Below are 25334 nucleotides of genomic sequence, written 5' to 3'. Positions count from 1 at the left end.
TAAACACCAATGAAGAACGTATTACTTTTAATTGGCACATGTCTATTCATAATATGCTATGCATAATTCTTACTAGGGCTTCACCTCTTGAGTGTCGATAGCCATGTAAAAGTTCTGAGTGACCGTTTTTATCACCGCGTGTACCTTTAGTAATTATGTATCGATGTACGAATAGCGGTCCTGAATCGGACCACACGAATCCGCTCTAAACGCATTTCGTACCCTCATTACGAAGTAGTAGTAATAATAGCGAGAATGTATGTTTGCAAATCGTGTTGCAGGAATATGCTGTGCAGCGTCCCGTAAAGTCAGTTCTGCTTCGTGCGATCGACCGCTGTCATCCCGCACTCACTAAGTATTTTGTGAATTGTGTGCACTTCATAGCTTCTAACAACAGCGAAATTTGGCCTACTTGAGGCCAAAAAAGAAGGAAGAAACGAGACAGCTTCGGCAGTCCGCAAGAGTGTTGCAGCCTTTTGCGGACTAGGACAGGAACTGATCAGTCATTATCAGTCTATTCCATAGAGGCTACTAGAGGGCCAGTGTTAGCATGTGCTATAATTTCGTGATCTACTCCCGGCAGAGTGAACGGCTACAACGGGCTCACTTCTCTGTCATGGACGGTTCGTGATAAACGTCATTTTGCTACGGAAACAACAACAAAGTACCGCAGTTTGATTATTTTACATCATGGTGGCCGGGGTGATTCGCGTGCACAAACACCGATGGGGGCGGAATCAAGTTCAAGATACGTATACACGTGCATTTGTCGTATTTTTCGGTTATTTAAAGGTACTAGCTGAAAGAGAACAATGCTACGTTACACGGAACAAGGGCGGGAAGAAGGGGAGCAGTGTGCGTCCTCTAAAACTTACTGATAACATTTCTACGATGCGCGAATGCAGCATCTTCTGATCAAAAGGATTGTGTCTGTTCTGATATAGGCTCGAGTAAAACTAGTATACCACGGCTCTGACGGTATCCAGACATGGTTTTCAAGCAATGAAAACGATATTGGATTGTATCGAAAGAATGAAATTTATATGCCGTAGGATTTAAATAGGGAGAAGGAGATGGTGAGGCACGATAAGGCTTCCAATACGTGAAACAGATTTTATGATGAATGGGCTTCCTTGACAAAAAACCATCTTGTAATGTACTAGCAGCTCTAACAATATCGAACACAATACTAAATGAATAAGTTTTTAGAGGCGACCCTTAGCATTTGAACGCAAATATAAAGGAAAAGTAATTCTTTCAGTAGATACATTTATAGACAGTTGAATAAACATAAAAGGATCCTGAAGCTTCTGCTTATAATTTTATCATATATAACATAGTTTCAGTATCTCTAAAAAAAAAAAAAAAAAAGATGTAACTTGCGTCCTTAAGGTTATATAAAGGTGACTTAAGGTTATATAAGGATGTCGGACAAAAAAAAGTTACTCTACATCAACCTGTTCATTTGATAACCGCGAATGTATTTACTTGTTTTTTGTGGCACCAGGTACGTATCAATCAATACCGGAAAAAATCAAGGTTTTTATGTCCTACAGGTAGCTCTCTCGGTCTCGATCTTGTAATATGTACGGTAATACAATGAGGTAAGTAATTCAGCATTCAACTGAAGGCTGTGGTTAATCGTTACTTCAATTTTCCCTCATATGTTTACTTTGAATAGAATGTATGAAAATACTTGTTGCAAACATGGCTTAGGGCGTTGAAATCCAATAGTATGCACACACATCCCAACGTAGACTTATTGTTTGACTGCCAGCTTTCTTCAAGGGATTGGCTCTTTTCGGTTAGTTGTCGCTTTGTCTGTTATTAATCACAAATAGTGAAAACATTGTCAACCAGTCTACTTCTGAACTGGGAGTTCATTTAGGGATATATATATATATGAGCATCTTTTAATATATATATAGTTTTCTAGCTGTGATTATGTTGGAGTTTTGCAAAATTAACCTGTTTATTTACCTCCTAATGCCTTCTCGTAGATGGACTTCTCTTCGTTTGATGCTAGCACAGAGATTATGCCGCTGTAGGCGATGTGTGTTTTTATGTGATTTTCTACCGCGGAAGAACAGGCTGGCACAGGGGGCATCGTTGACGGCCACGGCCACCATAACGAGCAGTACTGCGGCGCAATAGTCCTCGAATTACTGTTGGATAGGTTGGAACTGCCGGGCGTCTATCGACCCGGGAGGCAGCGAAGCCGCGAACTAACGACGACGTTCGTGCTCTGATCCGACAGCACCGTTCAAGCCAGTTCAGGTTCCAGGGTCTTCTTATCGTCCCCAGTAATCCGACTCCCCCGACAACCCCAGCCCTTCTGACGCACATACACACACGCACATACATACTAGAAATGTATACACAGACACATATACCACACCTAAAGAGCGAGAAAGCCCCCTGTGTTGACCCGCAAAATACAAGCTACAGCCGAGAAAAGAGCGCTCAGTTTGACTCAAAGAACCGCTGCTGCGGCGTTTTCGTTTGCTATCTGTATGAGCTGCATCATGTCTGATGGCTCTATTGACCGCGCGGTGTTTGGGCGGCGCCACAAGGGCGGAGCCAACAGAAGCGTCGGGTTGGTCTCGGCTCCCTGTCTGTCTCGATCTCTGATTGGCCAGCAGTCGATTTCGATGCTTCGAACGGCTGCGAGCGCCGGCAACGGCGGCAACAAACCATCGGGCTCCGAGAGAAACCGTGACAGAATATTAGAAGAGACGCTAGTGGGAGAGGAAAATGGGAAGCCGGGCCCTGTCGACGACGGCAACGACAACGATATCGTCTTGAACAACAATACGTAGCACAGCTATGACGCCCACCCCGGTCGTTTCGGATTGCCAATGCTGTTATTGCTGCTGCTAATGCTGGAGTATGCGCTTATACCATTCTGTAAAAGAGGACAAAACAAAAAACACGGGGCAACACTGTTATCTGTGAAAGAGAACCTACTCACCAGTGAATGAGCGGCCGACGCGGAGCTAGACCCCGAGACAGAGAAGACGAGTCTCGATGTATGTCTGTCGAAGTAGCTCTGACCACGGCATATGCGTGCATCACTGTGCACGCCATATCTCAGAGAGCGCACTGTTTACGTGTTTCTCGATGTCATGACCAAAGTGCAACAACGACAGACCTGCAAGCGACTGACTTAACGGTACAGCCAAAATCAGTTACGTACGCACATGCCCTGGCTGAAATACACACGTCCAATATATATGTGTACATGATATTAGTAGATCTCGCTCCAGCAGCTATGACAGGGTAGCTTTGTAGTTGGAGCTTTATAAATAGGAAGCTATCATTTTTTGTTTGTATCTTGTCGTAAAATCAGTTGGACCTTTTTTGTAACATCTTGGTATGCTAGAGTAGCCTAAGCAAATCGGCTATACTGAATGATAAGTAAAAACAAAGCAGGCAGGTAAACGAAATCAGTATGCAAGCGCCGGAGTCCAGTTATTGATCGATCAACAATGCGATCGCCTTTGCCAATCACTCGAGAAGTCGCTGCGCTCCATATTGTTCTGACTGTAGTAAACACAACTTTAATAGAGGTTCAGCGAAGATCTTGGTGCAAATTTCGAACGCGACATCCACACATCTCACAGCATCAGAAGATTACGTCCTAGAAAGACCGATCTATTAGTAGTACAGAAACTATCGGCCGATGTTTTAGGGCATTATTAGAAAATAAAATGTCGTTGGCGTAACTATTCCCATCGGCTAGCTCCACTCCTCTAGAGAATCCTGTGATTACGATTTAAATCATTTTCTATTAAATCATCGCTAATTTTTCAACGAATAACGTGACGACAGTCTATAGCAAGCTACTAATAATCCTTCAGTAAAAACCATTATATTGCGACCACTAGTCTAAAGGACTCTTTCTACTTTTAATATATACGCTATTTTGTCTGGACAGATTTCCTATACCGCAGCGTTTTATTTCAATCGTACTAACATCCTAACTTCATGACAACTTATCAGAACCGTACCGTTAATCAGATCATTCAAACTGGAGCTGAAGCTTTTCGTATAGCTTAATTCGCTGTTTGTTATTCTTCTAAAACTATTAGAACAGTAATCTATTTATAATTGTTTAGTTTTGCTACAAATCTATTCCGATTTGCTCGATACCGAGCCACAAACGCACTGATCTAACAGACATCTGTCCATTTTCATTTTTGAGACGGTAGTTTTATCGCCCGGCCGCCGGATTCTTCCAGGTCGCTGCACACCCAAGCATTCAATTGCAAACATCGCAGAACTTACAACACTTTCGTTTATGACTTTCAGCTGGCGATCGTCGCGCTCTGGTGAGTAACGATTTTGGACAGCGTTTCCGATATGTCGGCGTTATCCCTTCAGCTAGTTTTCGCTAGCGCACAACCCGCCTGATTCGTATCATTGTTCAATTGCACTCGTTATTATACTCGTGTAAACCGTCCATTGTAGACAACAATACATATTATCCGTACGCTTGTAAGAATGCCGCTTTACCAGATCGTCATGCAGCGCCACTTCATTCGTACAATAGTCGCCTAGTTAACCCCTTCCCTTTTCGAAATTATAATTTTCCTCCACCATTTACCTGGCAATACTCCAAAAGCATTCGAGAGGCCAGCGACCAACCTAGCAGACGGTTTTCGGCATCACGTTCCTCTTAGATCCATAAAAATCAACTCAAGTTAGATTACCGTAAAATATGAGCCAGACTCCAAGCTGTCTTGTAGCTGACGTGTAGACTCTAAGTTACAGAAAAGTTAAAGAGGCTGTTCAGTTCAAGATACCAAATTGACTAAGAAATGTCAACTTCACGCAAGCAAAAAAAAATGCTAACACATCACGAAATAAGTGGTTATTCGTTACAAAAATCTGCTTGCTAAAACAAAACCATATTACCCAGTATGATCTAGATTTACGCACTATCTACATATTTCTTTGTGGTGCTCCACATCTATTTCTGCTAGCGCACCAATGGCACGCAGGCGTAACCTAACCATAGAGTATTACTAATATCGTTTATTCAGTTCCTTCAGTTAGCGTTCCTTCAGTTTCGGTTCAGCCAGACATTTCGGACTTATGATTGGTTTATAGCAATATGGAAAAATTCGTATACAATATGGGACGCCATGGGAATATTAAGAAGCGCATTATCCAACAGTTACCGGGGCCAAACGACACCAGATTTTTGCTCTACTTTTGGGTGCTATTCGTTAACAACGTGTGACCAAAGGAACTGCGATCGTTCGTCTTCTTCATTTTCACTGGATTCACTCTATCGTTCGACTGTGTTAGTAATTATATTACATTTCTGTTTATATAAAGCACTCATGGAACAAGCTAACGTACAAGACAACAGCGATATGGCACGCTAACATGATGACTCGCACTCTACGTGTTCTATACCGAAAAGCACTTCTTCAGTTGCTCGTGCACGTAAAGCCGCTATGTTACAATACACTATCATATCTTCATCGTTTAGCCTACAAAACATCTATCAGATACCTAGCACTCACTGTCTACTCTAACCTATTTGCGGGTTAGAATACCTATGAGGTATAACAAGTACATCCACTGTGTTGTGAACCTAAATATACAGGCAACTAGCCTTTCGAACCTATTTGAATAGACACAGTCAGCATAGATAGATTTTGGATAAATCTGAATATATATATATATGAAAATTAACAATTCGACATTAAATGGAGGCATCTATCCTTATACTGGCTACAACAAGTGAACAGTAGTTCTTTCAAAAAAACTTCATAATGCTCCAATAAAGACTCAATTGATGGATTTCATTTAATTGATTACAGGAGAACAAATAGGCATACGGTTAGTCTCGGACTCAAGCCAGACGTCGCTCAAGTTCTCTATGGTTGAAACAATCGATGCACGGTTGCTGATAGTCATCGCATAACAGACAACCCATTAATCACATTGCTGAAGCTCACACCATAAGAGATAAGCGTAAGTTTCGGAGCTACAACTTGAAGCTGATGTTCAAAATAGATATTAGCTTTTTTATAGCTTATATTGAAAGCGCGTACAAAAGCGCTAAGTTAACTTCTAGACAGGGGTAATAGTTTCTAAAGGGATCTTGGAAGTGACGTCATAGGGGCGTCACTAAAAACTCAGAACTACAATGCTTTTCATAACAGCACCTCCAGCTAAGTACTTTTTCAACTCTTTCATGTACGCGTTGATTATTCCAAGGAAGGGCGAGGCGATCGCATACAGGCTTTCAGGCACGTATCATTTGCTCAAGGACCCAACCACAAGGATCCGCCCTGTTCTCGGATCAGTTGAGCCGTAATAAAATCTCTGCCGAACCGGCGATGGCCCTATTACTAAATTCAACTGGCGGGAAGAGCGGTGAAAATCCTTCAGCCGATCTGTCTTTCTGATGCTTCCCTAGTGTTGACAACGATCTGTCGTTCTAATATAGTAGGACTATATGTTGAAATTAAACTCAGAACAGCGGTCGTATTCTGAGCGTCATTACCGCACTGATGCAGGCTAATGCCTGAGCTATGTTTTACCGACCAGCAGGGAAGACATCGGAAGAAAGGTTGCTTACATGTTTACTTGGTCGTAGACCACTGTGAAGGGAACACTTATAGAAACAATAGGCACTCCAAATCTAGTTAGTTTACAGAATATCACGGCACTGCGGGATTGAGCAGCCTGTTCTACTGAAAACCATTGAGAACTGGTGGTAATGTACTGCCTATTTTGTGTATGTAACAATGATCCTCTCACTTCTATCGTTGTATGAGCATGGCGCGACTATTGTAGAACATGAAATAGTGGCATTCCCTGTCATGTGCCGCTATATATATATATATACACATACTGATATTATGAGCACAATCGTACGATGTGTCGAAGGAAATATTCATTGAATTAAATAATTGAGACATTTATAGAGAAAGTTTCTATCCTAACAAGGTTGATATTTAAAGATTGGGCTAGCGCGGGTAATCGGGCTCAAACTGAAATGGACTTCAGTTCGATTTATGAGGTTCATGTAGAGTTGTCTGCTTCACAAGCTTAAATTATTTTCATCCTATGAATCACTAAACAGCATCTATTTACGAAAGCTTTTCGAAAGTATTCATTGATAAACGTTTTTCGGTACGTAAATAATTTTTGTGTAGCCCTCCATAATGTTTAGTAAACATGAATGAGTTACGCTGTAAAAGTTTGTTGCCGCTAGTTAAAAGCATAGAAGAAATGAATTTAGAGACAATAACGGTATTATTACAAAAAAAAACTAGACAGTAGTATAGATAAACAATATAGGAAGTCACATAGGTCAACATACTGTTTTATGAAGCGAACTAAATAAACCGAACATGTTTAAACAAACAGAAACAATACTCGAGTCCTTGCCGTGCACTATTCTACGATCTGTATGTTCACTGAATAGGACCGCATAGTGGCAAGGCGCGACCATAAAGAAGATAATCCCTGGCACGAAGTTGCCAACATGCACTACTAGTAATTGCCCACTGTCGACCACAACTACACCCGAACACGAAAACTGCTACAATAGTTGATAAGTAAAGCTTGTGACAGATGAGGAAGGTCATAGCAACATTGCTCAGCACCAATCTAAGCTACATTTTATTAGACAATCACAAAGATATTTTTTACTTGCCGTAGCAGACTCCATCTGAACAACGCCTAAAACAAAAACAACCGAGACAAATTTAAATGCGGGCACACGCACACAATTGTTTATTTCAGTTATGAACTAGCACATATGTCCTAAGCATAGAATGTTCAAATAGACTCCTAAAGTCGTGAGGCCACTGCAAAAAGATCAGACAAAATTCTATGATTTGGCGTATTCTATTGACAGAACTAAAATACACATTTTTTGGACATGAAAACTAGCTAGAGTCTGATGCGACCACGCATGGCTGAGCATTGCAGAACTGTCTCTTACTGCTAAAAAATCATCTGCTCGAATTACGAAGTTTTAAAGTCAATTTTAATTTGTACTAGGCTTATCCGTTATCTTAATTAATCTGATCCGCTGATGCCGCACCTAGCCTGATTTATTAATTATTAAACATATTTATTACACACTCATAGATTAGCTATAAGTGGCGCTGGCTGTTCCTTGTTACAGTGGCAAAACACATTTTGGATCTGTACTATCTTTGTTGTAACCGCTACAATTTACCCCGTCCGTTTCAGTAAACAGATTTCAAGTATTAGCTGTCAGTTACCTGCTCACATACATTCAGCGGGCTTACACTTTGGAAAATTCTAAATTATGCATGTGACTTAGGCCATTCGTAGTTGTGACCAAGGCTAGCTTGGAAACCGTGTGTACCTATGCTAATTTATTACGTGTATATGTTTTGCTGTCCTCATCCTAAATTGAGTGGCACGAATAATCGAAAATCAACGAGTATGCAAGCTAAGTAAACTGCAAGAAGTACACTAACTGGCACATGATGGGCAACAGCTGCAGAATGTAAGCCCTAATTAAAGCCATAATCGGGAAAAGTGTGCAACTCTTTGCGGGTGAATATAAGTTAGGAAGCAATCACTGAATGAAGTCGGCAAGCTTCGTTCCGTGATTACGCTTCATTACAAAATTGACATACCCTGAATAAATGGGTTTTTCTTCGGGGTGCCCAAACGAAATCAACACAGTCAAAGGTAAGACTCGCTACACGAGAAGGAAATACAATCCTCTGAGGAAAGAGGCTAAAAATCAATAGCATACCTTATATATTTGGAGAGCATTACTGTGACATATGTTCTATAACCAATGTACGATTCTAGTGATACGTTATCAAAGCATCAATAAAGCACTAAATGAATGAATAACATCGCTATCAGGTGTTGGCAGATGATCAGTAAATGAAAATTCTTGTTTCACTAAAAGCGTGGCAAACTCATCACGGCAAATTTAACTCAAAACGAACGTTGGACAGATGATGTCAATAATACTTAGTCTGTTCCTGAAAATCAGAACGGAAAGGGCAGTGCAAAGCTCTAGGGATTACGACCCTTACCAACAACATGACAACATCTACGCAGAACTGCGTTTAAGATCGCATGTTAACTTTCTTCTATATTGTCTATAGGGGTGAATAAGAAAGTACAATCGTTGTTGAAGAGCATCAAACAGAGATATATCAGTGACAGGATAATTTACGTTTAGTACTATCTTCTTACTGACACCTAAGAAATACCTTACCCAGCAAGACACATATTTTTGTTTGTGATATTGTTAATACCTTTTTCTCCCTTTCTGGCCACGGCGAAGGGACACGCACTGTCCAGAGCTATCGTCTGTTCAGCGATCACTGCGGCTGACGCTACTTGGATAAGCCTATTACAGCCTCCGTGGAATCGAAGTTGTTTCAACTTTTCAACTATTTCTCAAAAGCGTTTAAGGCAGTGGTCATTGCTTCACCTCAGTCGTTAGCTGTAAGTAGCGTAAAACGTATCTCAAAAATGTTTTCAACGTGAGACATAGTCGTCATTGTTAGGCTGTATTGTTTGCATGGCTTTCATGGCCTATAATTTCCCTAATATCAACTTTTCCTGGACATGCAGAAAGCTTGCCACCAACTTAGCATACTTGGTTTTCGCCATAGTATCCTTATCCCCGTCGCGCAAATATAAATCAGCGATACATCGCTTAGCGATTCGAAGTTATGCTAATAGCGCATCGATACAATAGCCACCTAACGAGAAATGGCTAAAACAATACATCAGTCATTCTATTTTCCTTTAGCACGTTTCTATTAATAACAACTTATGTTTCACACTCGTATGATAGGAAGTATTACCTTTAATCTCATTTTATGTTGAAACAGTTCTGAGAAAGCATTTGCATTAGAAGTAAGTAAATTTGCCGATTTTGGTGATCCACGGAAATAATGTTTTCCTTGTTGCCGTTATTCGGTAACTTCAGCTTTGTTTCTTAAATGAAAAACTTGATCTCTCGTGCGGTTGTGGTAAGGTTCGTGGCTTCGAAGTTTTGCAGTTGCTAGCGAGGTGATTGATACCAATTTACTTCGAATCTGCAGCTGAAACACCACCTTCAGTTTGCTATAAATCCAAGACTGACAAACCCGTTGACCCTCCCATTTTTCCTGACATGGTTAAGACGAGACCGCAAAATTGTGCACATATGAGAAGTTCGCAAAAACGCATACAGTCTGTTAGGTAGCCTAGGCCCGGCTACATACTCTCTGAGCCAGATGTGAAATTCTTAATTTTATAAAACCAAGGTAATACTTGTCAAATGTGTGCTGAATGAAGACCCTTAAAATATATTCGTTAAATCGGACGACATCATAATGTGGGGCATGCAGTACACAAAAAAAGCACTTGAAGCATTTTTCCGAAGTACCGGTTCAGCGCCATATGTTGGCGCATTATACGGGCATATAGATGTCTAGAAATTTTATAAGTAAAACTAAATAACTGGAAACAAGATAGATATCAAGGACCACTGAATGAATGCGTGCTTCTATATAATATCTTTTTGTAACTGCAACGTATATTACATTAAGCAACCATACCTTACAATATTATGGTCATCATTATCTAGATACATTTGTACGCAGTATTGTTTCTAACAATTTAATTTGTAAACCGAGACAACAGTTAATATGAAATATTGAACAGTAAAACCTGCGTGAGATAATGTGTACGAATCTTGCTACTAACACCTAAGTTAACGCACTTGTTGTGGTATATCGCTTAGCGTATAAATGCCTCGGAGAGAATGAAAACGTCGTTTGCTAGGGTTACACGAGTAATCCGCCGGTTTTGCGTCATGGCAGAGCGAATTCGGAGCTGCTCTTGTACCAAAAATACAGACGAAGTGTCACAGAAAAAACGGTACTCAAACAAATCACACCAACAAGCCCCATTCCGCTGGCCAAGACGGAAGTAACTACATCGCCACTTAGTGCACAACAAACATCAGCGTCACCTATTAGAAGCTTAGAGGGGCAATACCAAAAAAAAGAAGCTTTACTGATAAAAAGTAACAGTTTCATCAACTAATACCAAATTAGCACTCTAAGGATATTTGGTCCGCATTTTCCAAGCTAAATACATCTAACTGTGTGCACAATATATTGAAATAAAAAAGATAAGCCCCACTGACAAAAATTAGTGCATTTATGCATAAACATACATACCTAACCAATATTACCATTTATTTGTTTAAGTATTCAACGTAAACCTCCTTTATTTAGACGGGACTAATATTCTGGTTTAGATTATTATGTATTTGTTATGACGTGTTATACACAGGAAGAGCACACGATGTTGATTGTTGTGATTTGAAGTTATTGAATGAGGCACCGTCTTGAAAATTGCACACGTCTTATTGCTTATTGGGAGGAAAGGTTAGTGACAGCATTAGAGTGTTCTAACAGTTGGGCAGAGTTGCTACACTGAGTAAATACCACACATTTAATCCATATACACGAATCGTGGCTAAGCGCCCGTTAACGGCGATGTCTCTAGGATGCGTTCATCAGCCAAAACATAGAACGACAGCAGGTTTCCAAGTCGATCTAATGTGACCGACTACACATTTTGTTTGTGCGCCACTAGAAATTTCTTCGGCGGGGAGTGAAACATAAGTGAACGATACTAGAAGAATGTAAGAAAGCGTTACCTGATGTTTCATAAAGCGACCCTAGCCTATCTGAGTAACTGTAATAACAAACGTATCGTATTTTCCGTACATTCTCACTTATAACGTTCCTTTGGAAATTTTTTTTTCATTGAAAGCATTCATTGGTGGAACTACTACTCGGTCGGTTCTGGCTGACAAAGATCTATGTATATTGAGTTCGTCCTAGACACGAAGGGTGTAGACAGATAACGCACAGTTTAGGGGTCAACCGCGTAAAAATAAGTGCACCTTCGATGTGCTATATTGTCAACAATTTAATAAATGTTCTTAGTTTTATACCTGCTATGATCGTTAACTGTTGTTTCGGACCGCTAATTCCGACAGGTTTCGAATCTAGACTACCCGACGCGTACCCTTCGCAACGATCTAAAAGTCTATCAGGTTTAGGGGTTGACTAACATCGTGTGCAGGGAGCTACAATTGCAGTTCAAAACCAGCATTATTTGTATATTCCAGGTTGCTTTTCTTTTCGTTTTCATCTTTTCGTTTTTTGATATGGGTAGATAATCATTAGTATACTCATAAGTCTGCAAAAGATTTTAGGTTGCTATTTGCAGTAGGAGGAACCAACCAGAATGATCATTTTAGCCCATATGACGGGCATTGCCCCGTAAACCGACGCCACTATGATTTGAGCGTAGTCAAGCAAGTGCAGTTATTTCAAGTTAGCCTATAATTATCAAATAATCAAACAGACGTACTGGCACTTACGTGCTGCCCCGGTATTAATATAAGAATATATAGCTTTGGAAAATCTCCGATTATTTATAAACCGCTTTGTCTCGTTATGCTGACTGATAATAAATCGTGTTTTGAGTTATACTGATATAGAGAGCTCGACTTACATGTTACAATACATTTTTGAAGCTTGTGATTTAGTTATAGTATTGATGACAGTTCTCCTTATTCAGAGTTGAATGATTCATTACTAGCCAATAAGCTAGGTTTATTGATGTAGAAATTGATAAACGTTTTCCCTGAAAGATTCTCCATGATTCTCCCTGAAAAGATGAAAAGAAGCAGTTAAACTACTACAAGCTTGCAAGATTCATATTCCATTGAATTAATGTTCCGTCTGAAATTATTGCAAGATTAAGATGCGCATAAATATGAATGTAGGTAAAAGGTTGGATTTGCGCCAGATTGCGCGTTCTTGAAATGAAGCGACGGTGTCTCAAATGTCGCGCGGTAGAGACTAACGTTTCCTCTTAATTTTCATAGTTGGTCAGCGCCGTTAACAACGGTAGAAGTGCGGCTTATTCAAGTCAAAATGATGTCGCTAGATCAATATGAGCAACAGACGTCCGAGCCAATGCCGAGAGCCTTATCCTACGCGTCCTTTAACCCTGCAGTACCCCAAAATGTAAGATCTGTACTATTTGAATTCAGTTATCCGATTTCCCTTTGAATTCGATTATTGACATACTTTAACATGCTTTTTCTTCATCTGTCTCTTCAGAAGTAGTTTTTTTTCCCCTATATAGGGTGTAGTCTGATTGTTTGAACATATACAATTCTCTGAGGCGTACGTCTGTTTTCTAATTTGCAGCCTATCAGTCAACTTACGAAAACTGAACAGGAGACACCGATGTTTAAGAAATTAAAAATTGAATTCAAGTAAGTTTAGAATGATAATTTTCCTAGGCCGATTTGTTTTGTTGACTCTCTGCAAGTGGTCCGTTAACTTGCAAATTAATTACTAATAAACTTATATTATAATTCAAAATGATTATATCCTGCTAACATGTACTTACTGTACAAATTTAGTAAAATGTACTAGTTACACATAAAACATATACACATAAACTTATATTTTATCAGCAATGTATCGTCCCTCGCTTTTCCAAAATGTTAAACCATAATATTTTTTTAAATTTCCTCTGCCTTTGGCGCCTATTTTCCTGATTCTACTGTAGCTCTAGGCTGTTGTAGATACTGATACCTTTATACTCGTATCGACTGGAGTAAACCCGTTGAAACATGATCGCATAATGTTTAATAGATAGGTTAACAGCTTTTATGCATTAGCATTCGAGTAATCGACTGAGTGTATGCCTTTCCGGTGGTTTTCGAATGTTTTTTTTTTGCAAAATCAAATCTGACCGTAGCCCGAGGGAATCCTTAACTCATCTGGTAGCCTGCAATGAGACTATTGTTATGGGAATGATCGACAAGAGCCTGCTTCGGGTTTGCTTAAAAAACCCCAAAGAGCCTGAAGGTATGTACAGTACAAAGAAATTGTATTGCCATACCTTATCCAGAAAAGCGACTATCAACATTGAGCGATGTCAAAGTGTATATATATATATATATATATATATATATATATATATATATATATATATATATATAGCTGTTATCTACGTACAATTGACGTGAATCCTGTGTGGCAATAGGCAAAAGCAAATGATATCATTTCTTGCATTGGCAGTAATGCTTACAAAGAAGGAATACAATAAATTCATAGGTTTTCTAAGTCTACAAAACACAATACAGCCGTTATCTATAAAGTATGAGACGTCTACGTTAATTCAGTCAGAAAAAGGGGATTCTAAGTTAATATATCTATTAAATAGGGTCTACTAGTAATATCTGGGAGTTTCAGAGTGTAACAGCTCCTTCTCTCTTTCTATATTCAGAGCTATCTCTGTCGTCACAATTGCCGGGTTCCTTTACGTCGTATCGCATGCATCACGTGTTCCTCGATCCCTTTGGCAACCATCTGCTAGTCTCAATCATGCTGCAGAACAACACGGATCAAGGAGAGAACTTCTACATTTACTTAGGAGGGCCCAATGGAAGCAAGAGGATCATTCACAAGTGCGAAATAGTATAACATTATAAATATAGCCAGACTCTAACATCCCGTACGAATAAATATATGTGACGAGCAATAATTGAACTATTCTGTGGGTTGAAGAAAAAAATTTACTATTCTTTTATATAAAAGGTGTCGTGTATGTAATGCCTTTTATACAGAGCATGTTTTGTTTAAGCCAATAAAGTGTAAGGTTGATTGCTTTTAACGTTTGTCTTTTCATTCAGGATCCTTCGAAATCATGTGCTAACGGCTGTAGCATTCAACCCAGATAACCGACAGAGCATTTCGACAGGCCCAATCCTTCTAGCAACATCAAAAGGGCTTATCTTTGAAGCAGAGTTCGGTGCTTCGACAGACGGTGACTGGAAATTCACTTCGAAATCTAACTCATCAGAGAAATACTGTAAAGAGGTATGATATTTAAAAGGCGGAGGGATCTAGTTAGTCCAAAGCCATCTGGCCAGGCCATATATGTTGACTTCCCGAGTTGGGTTAGTCTTAATTCAAGCATAATTAGCCTAATAGAGTTGACCAAACCATATGAATATCATGTAATAATCTCATTTTTCAATTAACATTTAATAGTGGACAAAATTATAATATTTTTCCTTATATATCATTGCTTCAACTATGTCGACAACGAGACACAATCTTGCAATTGAACTATTATTTCTTGACAAGATTCGAATTTCTCTGTAAATTTAAATGTGTGATTTCCAGATTTATCGATTAAAGGATGAGGCCTCCGTTAGCGGCCTCCATTTGGAGTTAGTATCAAACCCTGCAGAAAGTCAGCCTCAGGCAGTAGTTTATGTATCAACGATGCGGTGCTTATATACCTTCTTCGGACCAACTGTAACAACGGTTGAACCTCAACCGGTGTTCGGAAGTAGGTGCTAATCTCCTTTGAACTCAAGAGTCGTGTGGCGATAGCAGAAGTTTCTCCACGAAACTAAGAAATTGGTACCACAAGGAAGTCTCACTCAAAGAAGTAGACTGATGGTTGAAGACAAGCGCACCTTATTTCAGCAGCTCCTAACCTATAAGTTATATTTTTTGCTTTATCATGCGTATTAAACACGCACACAGAGCTAATGTTTGTTCTATCTGTCTTCATCTAGCCATCTTCACATCGTCGCAATCGTGGGCCTACAACAACAGTCGCGAACTGCCTAACCAGTCAAAAAAGCAAAGTATCCTCCATGTGCTCAAACCAAAGGGAATGGAGCACCCAACACACGTTGCGTGTCTATTTGGTTCAGTTGGTGTTTACCACGGAGACGTACGTCGTTTCTTACTTTATGATTATTTTTCTAAGGTTGATATTCTCTAATTTGTAGTATTTACCTTCCATCTGTTTATTAAATCTTCATCTGTTATCCAAATTCCATCTGTTACAAATATTTCAGAAGCTCCGATTACGTCCGTTGCTCATGCAGTTATATTTTGGTTAAATATTAGATCAGCAAATGAATATCTTCAGAAGATGTTTTTATTTTATCTGACGAAGACCAATAATAGCGGATCCAATGAAGCCCGCTTTAACCTCTCTCAATTTGCTTCTATAATACTTCAGCTAGGCGTATCAACGGAGTCATTAGGTGCAATTGATAATAACCCCTGGCTGCGGTTTTGTGAAGAGCCCCGGATACTGGGGTTTGACCCGCCACCTCAATCTGAAATCACGGAGAGAGGACAGCCGGTATCGATGGCTTTGTCCAAATACCACATACTTATTCTCTTCGGAGATAAGTGCGTTTTGCAACTTTGCACACATTATGTTAGATTTATTCGTATTCATATATTATATAATTATTGTAAATATATATCCTTTTATTTATAATAAATAGAGGGTAAAAGTTAGCTACAAAATATCCGAAAATTATAGCTACAGACTAAAACAGAAGTCACGTGACAGTTGCATATTAGCGAAGTCGCACTTTATTATATCGAGTTGCATATCTCTTGCCACTGTAACAAACGTAAAATAGACTCTTCGACAATTAAATGAGTTCCGGACTGTCAAGAGACTTTTGTCACACCTTGTACATGCAAAAAACCTGGGCATTCCTAAAATTGAAGAGAGTAACTTCTATTAAACAAATTGTATTGACAATGGACTACATTGAAAATTCGTTTTCCATTACAGACTAAAAGTTTTCTCTCAGCTGGATCACTCGCTGGTGATGGAGGACCCGTTTCCACAAGGAGGCATGCTGGGACTTGCCAGAGATCCAATCAGCGGATCTACCTGGGCATTCTCAAACACGGTAATTTCACTATTAGTCAAACGAAATCCAAAAGGAAATACCTGTGTTCGCTGCTGATGTAATCAGTGGATGCACTTCTAAGGTTATGTACCTTACCTGCATTGAAACACGAATTTCGTCCGACTGTTTTGCAGACTTCGTTTACAAACATTATTTATAACCAATATTAATACCCGTAACACCGAAGTGAAGAGTGAATATGAACAACAAGTACAAGTACTCACAGAAGACTAGGTTGAAATGGTGTACATTTCGGAGATTTATCTATGGGGTTCTAATATTGTCATTTTTACAATTGATGAGTTGCCGTACCTTGCGACAACTAGCTCTACACGTGGCACTAGCTGTTCGTCTCTATAATCGATGCTCACGAATCGTTTAAAGCACGTTTCGTTGAGTGTTTTTTTACTGCAACGATTGCCAAAACTTTTACATGTTGACCGGAATGCTATTATCCGCTCGTAAGGTACACCCGCGGGCGACATGAATCTTAGTTGCAGATCAAAAATGACTAGATTACTAGTCATATCTATCTTCCAAAAACTTATTACCTGTAATTAATAGAATAACGAGAGAATAGTGTGAGAGCAATTTTAACCGGCAGTGTTTCCTCTATTGATTGGTCACTAACGTTTGCAAATTAAATCACAGTAAACTCTTTAAACGGTTTACACTATAGCCGATACGGTACTGTGTACTCTATACGCATAATGTTATCCATTATAAGTAGTTCAACACTGAAAACTTCCCGGTGGAGCTTCGTAATACTTTAAGCGTATTTTTAATCAGGTGAAGAAACATATTCATGGTAACCAGTCATCCACGTAAGAATATAAATCGTTAAAAAAATATCGATTATACGTAAGTCAAGATTGGCGCAGAATGGCTCCAATGTTTTGCGCTGACTCTAAATCGCTGCTGCGTTTTTTCAATATGGACTTGTCCACCAAATACGTCCACAATACCTTTTAAAGGTTGAATTGCCTTTTATTTTTTATCGCAAATATGGGTTTGACAAGACAGCTCAAGTAAGTTAATCACTAGCGCATGCTTCGACGCCCTTTCTGTCTTTTACTCAGCTACTTAGCTGCATGCATTAGTAATGCGATCTCGAACCACCTTTTAGAAGCAGATGGGGTTCCACTAGGTTTTGCCGTAGGTCTACATTTACATTGACATTTATCCTTTATGTGACTGTACTGTTCCTCGATATCGAATTTCGCGCATACGGATCCCATGTCGTTCATCTTACCGATGACCTTGTTCTCAAAGAAGAGGTTCCCAAATCGTTCCTCAGAGCAGGTATCTGCAGTTCTGAGAATTACCTCGCTAATGCGTAAACATTTCGAAAACGGAATTTGCCCTCTTTTAAACTTTTTAATGCCCTACGCGCTACAGAACTCAATCAACCGTGACAGGATAGTCGTTCGGTCGAACTAATCCGTTACGAAGCATTTTGGCTTGACGTTTACACAAGCATTAGACAAGGCTAATTACGTACTGAAATTACTTCCAATACGTTTTGTTTGCATTGCGACTAGGTTCCTCCAAATACACGCTTTCGTATTTTTGTAGATATTCTCTTAAATCGATAATTACATATATCATTGTGGCCTATAACGACAGATTAGTGTAATGCTGTTCGGGCTATCTTTGGTCTATTAAAGCTCATTTGTATATTAAGCCTTTTCATTCTCACCGTTTCACAATTATGATGTCTAAGGTCGGAATCAATGTACAGATCCGTCAGAGCTAAACTACATCTCGTCTCCACCATTATCAGCGTTGTAGATATCCTGCTAAACCTTGACTATAGGACGTCGGTAAACAGTTAATTAATTGAGAAAATTACATAGTGAGTTTGCCAACCGTTACTACTAACACAGGTATATTTGGAACTCCTTACCACCCTCATCGGTTGCATCAACAATCACCAATTATCCCGCTACTATAGATACTATTCGTTGTTGTGTCATGCTATGATATGTTACATAAAAATATTACGTGATTCTTCAAACCGATGTGGCTTTGGGCTTGTATATTTGAGTAAGGTTGATTTGAGTTCGAATCATTAAATAAACACGCTTAATTATGTTTACAAAAATATAATCTTATTGAATGAGTAGAAAAATCGCAATTTTTCATTTCACGTTTCTAAGTTTTAAATTTTAAAACTATAAGACCGGCGTGTCCTATTAGAGAACTTGCCCAGCGAAGGTACTGTCATGCGTGACGCCGTGTAACTCTTGGCGTATAATATACCACGTTTCCTTAACAGTTGCATCTAGAACCAAGCTAATTAAAACTCATAGTCGTGTAATTCATGTACTGCGTAATGTGAGCCTATGCATCGGATCGCGTAGCCCGCCCTTCTCCAGGTTTCGTTGGTCATTAAATTTAAGTATAGTTTTTCATGTGCAAGAGAATCTGGATGAAAGAAATATCATCTACATGTGAAATGTTATGATCTAAAGCGGTGCGGCTTGGCACGTGAATAGGCTTCGGTCTCAAGCTAAAAGGTATCACAGTATATGCCCTAAAATAGAATCAAGCATCTAGAGCTCAAAGCTAACTACTTGATTTTCACTTAAACGCTTCACAATCGCTTTTAGGTTGTCTTTAAGTACAAGGTGTATGAGGAAGACCGCTACATGTGGCGAGTGCTGTTGGCCAAAAAGAAATATGAGGAAGCAATGCTATTTTGCAAGAACGACCCTATTAAGCTAAACAAAGTTCGTCTTCGACAAGCCCAGGACTTGTTTAGACAGGTTCGTGGAAGGATATTTCGACTGCAATAGCTGTATAGCCTAGGAAAGTTTAACCTAATGATTACCTTCGAATACTATTTGAAATTTTTATTTATTAAGCTTTGCATTCGAAAAGCCTTCTTATTAAAGAGCTTGAAATATAAATATGATCAAATACTAACAGTAAGAAAGCCATTGCTTAATTATATTGACCGTAAAAATTGATAAATTTCATTTTGCACCTAGAATTATTTCATACGAACGCGCTGAGTCTGGTTAGTTATTGGCCTTAACGCTATTTCACACCATCATACCTTGTTTTTCTTTTGTCTATTTAGGGACAGTTTGACGAATCGGCGCTGAAATTCAGTGATACATTTGCGTCGTTCGAAGAGGTAAATAAACTCTGGGCAAACGTTTTGAGAAAATGGAAAAAATTTGATACTGGCCACATAGTAGATGAGTAAAATAAAGACCTTTCTCAGCATAGTATGCGATATGTAAAACTGGGTGCCTCTAGTTGTAATATCTATCAAAAATCTAGTTTCTCTGATTGCTTAATGTGCTGGAGTATATATATAACCATTGAGCATACTCCTATTCTCAGGTATCGCTACGCTTCCTAGAAGTGGACCAAGATTCAGCTTTGCGTATTCTCCTGAAGCAGAAGCTAAATAGTCTTACAAACTTGATAAAGACAGACCTATCAAAAAAGACACAGCTGACCATGGTTGCCACTTGGTTGATTCAGCTGTATCTTAACAGGTACAAACTGCACATAAATAGTGCGTTTTTTGCAATAATCTTTCTAAAAAAAGGTGCTGTGAAACGGTAATGCATCGTTCATAGCGCATTCATCGGTTAAATTTTCAATAAAAAGCAAACTACGCCAATAATCCGAGAAAGATCCTAGTTTTGTTAACTAGGCAACGGCTGTTACATAACGAACACTTACAACATGCCACGGAATTTTCTACATTTTCAGATTAGGTCATCTGAAACATCAAGCTTTAAAGAAAGATGCTGAGTGTCCTCCAAGCGTCAAAGCCGAACTGGCAACTCTGGACGAAGAACTAAGGAATATGCTGAGTACCGGAAGTGTTTGCGAAGTTATAAAGCATAACCAGCAAGCCTTCTATAAGCTCATCGCGAACCACGGAGATGAGGTTTTTCGATCGATAATGAAACGTCAGAAAAGTATTGATAGATACGTGCTGCGTACTAAATACTAGATACCTAATTGTAAAGTCACATGCGTAACAGCTGTTTTTATTATCTTGGTTTCTCATTTGTAAATGATAGCAATAATGTTTACAGTCCTTTTCATTACTTCTTAAATGATGTTCTTCCGCACGATAATGAATAACATTATTTTTATATTTTTTCAGGAGCTGTTGTTAGAGTTTTCAGAAATGATGAAGGATTATGTGCGGGTCATACAGCAGCACATACAAAACAAACGTTATGAGAAGGCCTTAATGGTTTTACGAAACCAAAGGTTTGTGGATACAACTATTTAGTTCTTGCATTTTAAAATGACGTCGGCATTCCAAGCGTACTTAAGCGTTCTTTTCTCTACACATAATAATTCTATAATATATAATAATATTCTATAGTATATAATAATAATAAATTCTACACCTAGAATGAAAGATCAAATGCAAAATATAAATGTTAAACGGGTTCAATCTATCTCTTTCTTGTTCACTTGCTAGGAGTGCCGAACTCTATTATCGATTTTCCCCTGAATTGATGTCACGGCTTCCGGAACAGCTGGTTAACTGTTGGATAGCAGAATCCGACAATCTAGATCCCGTCAAACTAATTCCAGCTTTAGTGCAGTTGACGTCGGTAAAGCCTAGCAACGACATCGCCAACGAAGAGGTTGGTCCATACGGCGATAGCTCGGACAGTCCAAGCGACACGTTCCAGCTACGAGCACCCCACATTTTGCAATCTATTCGGTAAGTGAAGTAAAGCGTGATTAAAAGTAGACGTGAGCTAAAATCCCACAAATATTGCTTCCAATCCAGCCAAAAAAAAGAAACACACTTTAAACTACCCTATAGCAGGAAGAGTGCCTGCATATACAATTTTATTCATTCGTCGAGTAGCTCTTGTTTACATCTTGACAAGCACAAAGCGCTCTTAGATGTTGTCAAATCGCTCAATGATTTAGCTGACTCCTTTTGCCAAACCTGTAAAAACCACCGCATTTGTAGCTAAGAAAGAACTACTCTTGTTGTGTTTCTTTTGCCAGACATTGGGTTTTTCGTCAGCAATCCGCGATCAATATAATGAGTGAGCCTCATAAATCTGGGTAATCTGCAGCAGTTCAAAAGCTAACCTCAGGAAACGATATCGTTTCTAAGTGATAGTATCTTATCGTGATTTTCTAGATACCTAGAACACTGTGTTGACAAAGGATACGAAGAAGATGAGGCAATTCACAACTACTTGATCGCATTGTACGCCCGGCTGGGCGATAAGGAAAAGCTCCAACACTATCTTACCAGCCAGGTAATTCAAAACCATGTTACAAATGGTGAAATTTTCCACTATAATTAACATAGTGCTTTCATTACAAACATATGATTTGCTCTACTCTTCACCGCCGAATCTCGTATTATGTGATGGCTCGTAAAATTACAACGGCATCTTGAGTATCTTAGGGATCAGGTGGAAATGACTCAGTTTATCTTGGAACAATAGAGCACCTACTTTCAAGCAGTATATAATTGCAGCGCGTTGTCCTAGCGTTTTTAAACTTTCGTAGCGTGAATGGAAGATGAAACAGAGAGGTTTCGCTGTCAAGAGTGAACAACATCTTCTTAGTCTAATAGAAAATTCTACATCTTATTTTGACAGGGAGATAAGCTGTCCGACGTGCGGTACGATGCAAAGTTCGCGTTGCGCATGTTTTCTGAACTCAAATTACACAAAGCCTCGCTACATGTCTATGAGGTACGTGAAATAGCGACTCGTTTCCCAGTGTTTTAGCCAGTGCGAGAAATGCGTTCACTTTGTGGGCTTTAGTCTGGCTAATGTCCACAAAGCTTTTTTAGCTCATCGTATTTCTGCACCGTAACGTGCCGTATTGAAATGTATGCATCAAAAAGTTTAACTGAGACACACCATAAGATATAAGCGATGGCTATATTTGTCGCTTCCGTAAAAGCATTTTTAACATTTTTTTTCTTCTGAACGATTTTAGGTTATGGGTCTATATAGCGAAGCGTTGGACCTTGCGCTGCAGGAGCTGCAGGACGTATCTTTAGCGCAGAGTATTGCCAACAAGCCTGTCGACGATGAGGAACGTAAAAAACTTTGGTTAGTCATCGCGGCACATGTTATTCGTAAAGGCGAGGATGTAGGCAAAGCAATGGAGCTTTTGGCTAGTTGTGAGCTTCTTCGAATCGAGGACGTGTTGCCATTTTTCCCAGAGTTCGTTTGTATTGACCATTTCAAGGAAGCGATTTGCAACTCATTACAGTCGTATAAGGTCAGTAGTATGCGCGTCTGTTCTAGAGTGTGTCGAAAACTAGCTGCTACTCTGCAAGAATATGAGACGCACGGGATGGAAAGTCCCCATCTGAAGATGTTTGTAGGTGTCTTACTTCCACAGTGCGAAACTGATTCCATATGACTTGATTTACTAGCATATGTCGCAAGTAAAAGCTTCCTACAAATATGCTTGTAAGCTTAGCGTAAAAGTGACCCAGAGGAACCGTTTTGTTCAAATTGTATTTGCTATTTCTACAGGGTCAAATTAGCACCCTGCGCGATTCGATGACGGATTCAACAAACGCAACAGATCAAATACGGACAGAGATCGTTGAAGTACGTAACCGGTGTTACGTAGTCGATTGTGGCCACCAATGTGATGCGTGTGGATTTGCATTGCTCAGCCAAGCGTTTTTTGTTTTCCCGTGTCTGCATCGTTTTCACGCACAGTGCCTTGAAGAAGCAATCAAAGAAATGCCACTTCCGCCCAACTTCCAATCGCAGAACAGTAATGCTTTAGAATCGGTCAGTGGATAACAACAGGGCGTTTCCATCGTGGACATACTAAACTTAAAGAATAGTTTCTTTCAATAGCTGTATTTGGGTTGCACAGGCGTTGTATGAATGATATACTTAGCGTACAATTAAGTGTAGCTGATAGAATATGCTTTCCATTCAGTACCGTGACACTGCCCCCGGAGGTTCACAGCGTGGAAAAACAACAGATACTGCATCTCGCGGATCATCACAAGGTCCTCCTGTAGGTGCCGCAGCAACGAAGACCAGCATTGAAGATTTATGCGCCCAAGAGTGCCTGTACTGTGGAGAACTCATTGCAGAGTAAGTGGATATGATTTTCTCGTATGCTCATCAGGAAATAGCGCAAAACGTGCATAAGCGTAATAGACTCTTGGAAGGGACTTAGCTAAAGTATAGAACCTTTGTCCAGTTTTTTTAATTTAGAACAAAATGACAAATCTCAAACCAATTTTGATTTGTCAAGCTCATCTCAAATGGTTGAATTACCTAAGTATAAACGACTCAGTTTCAAAGATTTTTCAATCTGTTTGGTCAGACACTAAATATTAAACGATCATTATTGGCTAAAGCGAAATATTATCGGAGTTTCTCGCTTCGAGATTTTACTCTGAAGGATGGGCTATGCTGAGGCACTTTTGTATGTTTAACATTTACTTATCTTTAAATTTTAGATCAACTAGCGTACCGTTCTTCAGTCCCGAGGAGTACGAACAACTTCACAAGCAATGGCTGTGAGAAAAAGCTGATTGACACGCCTCTTTGAAATTTTTCCGCACGGTCCAAGTGGCCGGTCAGAAACCAACTGTTCCGTCAATGCACATGTCTGTCAAGATACTTCACTCTGATCTAACTACTCTTATTATGTAGTCCTCCGGTCGACTAAATTGTGTTGCAAGCAAGTGTACATCAGCGCACTATACGCAGTCTAAAAACTATTATATGTGACCTAAGTGTTATTAATTATTTTTTGCTTAGATTGGGGTATATTTGTACATAAATTTATCGTCATTATGCGCATGACAAAGCAATCTTTTATGACAATTTTAAATCTAAATTAGAAGCAATAAACTGTAGTCTGTTACTTGTTTTGCTGCATCTTCCAAAGGATACGCCTGACGTTGTATGAATTAATATTAGCAATGTACTTAATAAAACCAAATATCACTTAAAGCCTAAACAGTTTTTTTTCTACAGGAGTAGCTTTGCGGTTACAAATGTAAAGAGGTCATCATGGAGTAAAAAATTTTTACAAGCGAATCCGGCGAACTTTGAAGTTGAATAACTTATCATTCGGATTTCGACGTCTGGTCACCTCTTAGTTTCTCTTTAACACACCTATCGTCGTTCTAGGAGCGTTTGTACCATTTACATATTGTGCTTTCGTTTGAAGCCTGCGTGTCTAAGGTTTTCACTAATCATTACAAATTTCTGTAGCGCTGTGACCTTCAAAGGCTAAAGATTTGATCGCAAAGCGCTGATTTCTCCTGAATTAAACTCAACCGGTTCTTCTTCACGAGTTTCTATAATATTGGAATATTTACCAGTGAAATCTCTTAGAGGCGCGTCGTTCAAAAATTAATTAATTTCGCCGGATTCGCTTATGACAGCATAACGTTTGTTATCGAGACGCAGCACTGGGGTTGCAAGAAAAAATCGATGTGCTACTGTAACTAATGTCAGCTATTCATTGAATTCTCTAAAACACAAGTAAAATTCTCAAATTCTTCATGCGTCGTTTAAGT

General features: G+C 39.3%; 1 protein-coding gene and 1 long non-coding RNA gene across 7 annotated transcripts; one reads left to right on the top strand and one right to left on the bottom strand.

Moving 5' to 3' along the window:
* Nucleotides 1-1460: 1460 nt before the first annotated feature.
* LOC147756462 (uncharacterized) lies at nucleotides 1461-11467 on the bottom strand. Its single transcript, XR_015324937.1, has 2 exons — nucleotides 11219-11467; nucleotides 1461-11003 (listed from the first exon to the last, which is right to left on the bottom strand). It is a non-coding gene; the product is annotated as an uncharacterized LOC147756462 (long non-coding RNA).
* On the top strand, nucleotides 9320-24769 carry dor (vacuolar protein sorting-associated protein 18 dor). 6 transcript variants are annotated; one of them, XM_022798720.2, is made up of 22 exons: nucleotides 9320-9474; nucleotides 12932-13073; nucleotides 13260-13327; nucleotides 13819-13928; nucleotides 14350-14530; nucleotides 14756-14942; nucleotides 15252-15420; nucleotides 15653-15813; nucleotides 16108-16283; nucleotides 16681-16801; nucleotides 19414-19569; nucleotides 19887-19943; nucleotides 20156-20313; nucleotides 20534-20714; nucleotides 20937-21046; nucleotides 21264-21512; nucleotides 21948-22068; nucleotides 22417-22512; nucleotides 22763-23050; nucleotides 23311-23577; nucleotides 23732-23892; nucleotides 24264-24769. In XM_022798720.2, the coding sequence occupies exons 2-22, from the start codon at nucleotides 12981-12983 to the stop codon at nucleotides 24325-24327; spliced, it is 3174 nt and encodes a 1057-aa protein (XP_022654455.1). In that variant the 5' UTR covers nucleotides 9320-9474; nucleotides 12932-12980; the 3' UTR covers nucleotides 24328-24769. The 6 variants fall into 6 exon arrangements, with proteins under 6 accessions (XP_022654455.1, XP_022654454.1, XP_086841338.1 ...); XM_022798719.2 differs by lacking the exon at nucleotides 9320-9474 and adding an exon at nucleotides 11521-11674; XM_086985212.1 differs by lacking the exons at nucleotides 9320-9474; nucleotides 19414-19569 and adding an exon at nucleotides 11521-11674.
* The last annotated feature ends 565 nt before the right edge of the window (nucleotides 24770-25334 follow it).

This window comes from Varroa destructor, unplaced genomic scaffold (genome assembly GCF_002443255.2).
Source record: "Varroa destructor unplaced genomic scaffold, Vdes_3.0 BEIS01000003.1, whole genome shotgun sequence".
NCBI classification, from domain to species: Eukaryota; Metazoa; Arthropoda; class Arachnida; order Mesostigmata; family Varroidae; genus Varroa; species Varroa destructor.
This window is presented reverse-complemented; position numbering and strand designations above follow the sequence as displayed.

Excerpts from the sequence above, each read along its gene's own strand:
- dor (XM_022798720.2), top strand. The coding sequence starts at position 12,981 with ATGATGTCGCTAGATCAATATGAGCAACAGACGTCCGAGCCAATGCCG. Across the intron at positions 13,074-13,259 it reads ACCCTGCAGTACCCCAAAAT|CCTATCAGTCAACTTACGAA; the intron begins GTAAGATCTGTA and ends TCTAATTTGCAG. Across the intron at positions 22,513-22,762 it reads CCTCGCTACATGTCTATGAG|GTTATGGGTCTATATAGCGA; the intron begins GTACGTGAAATA and ends GAACGATTTTAG.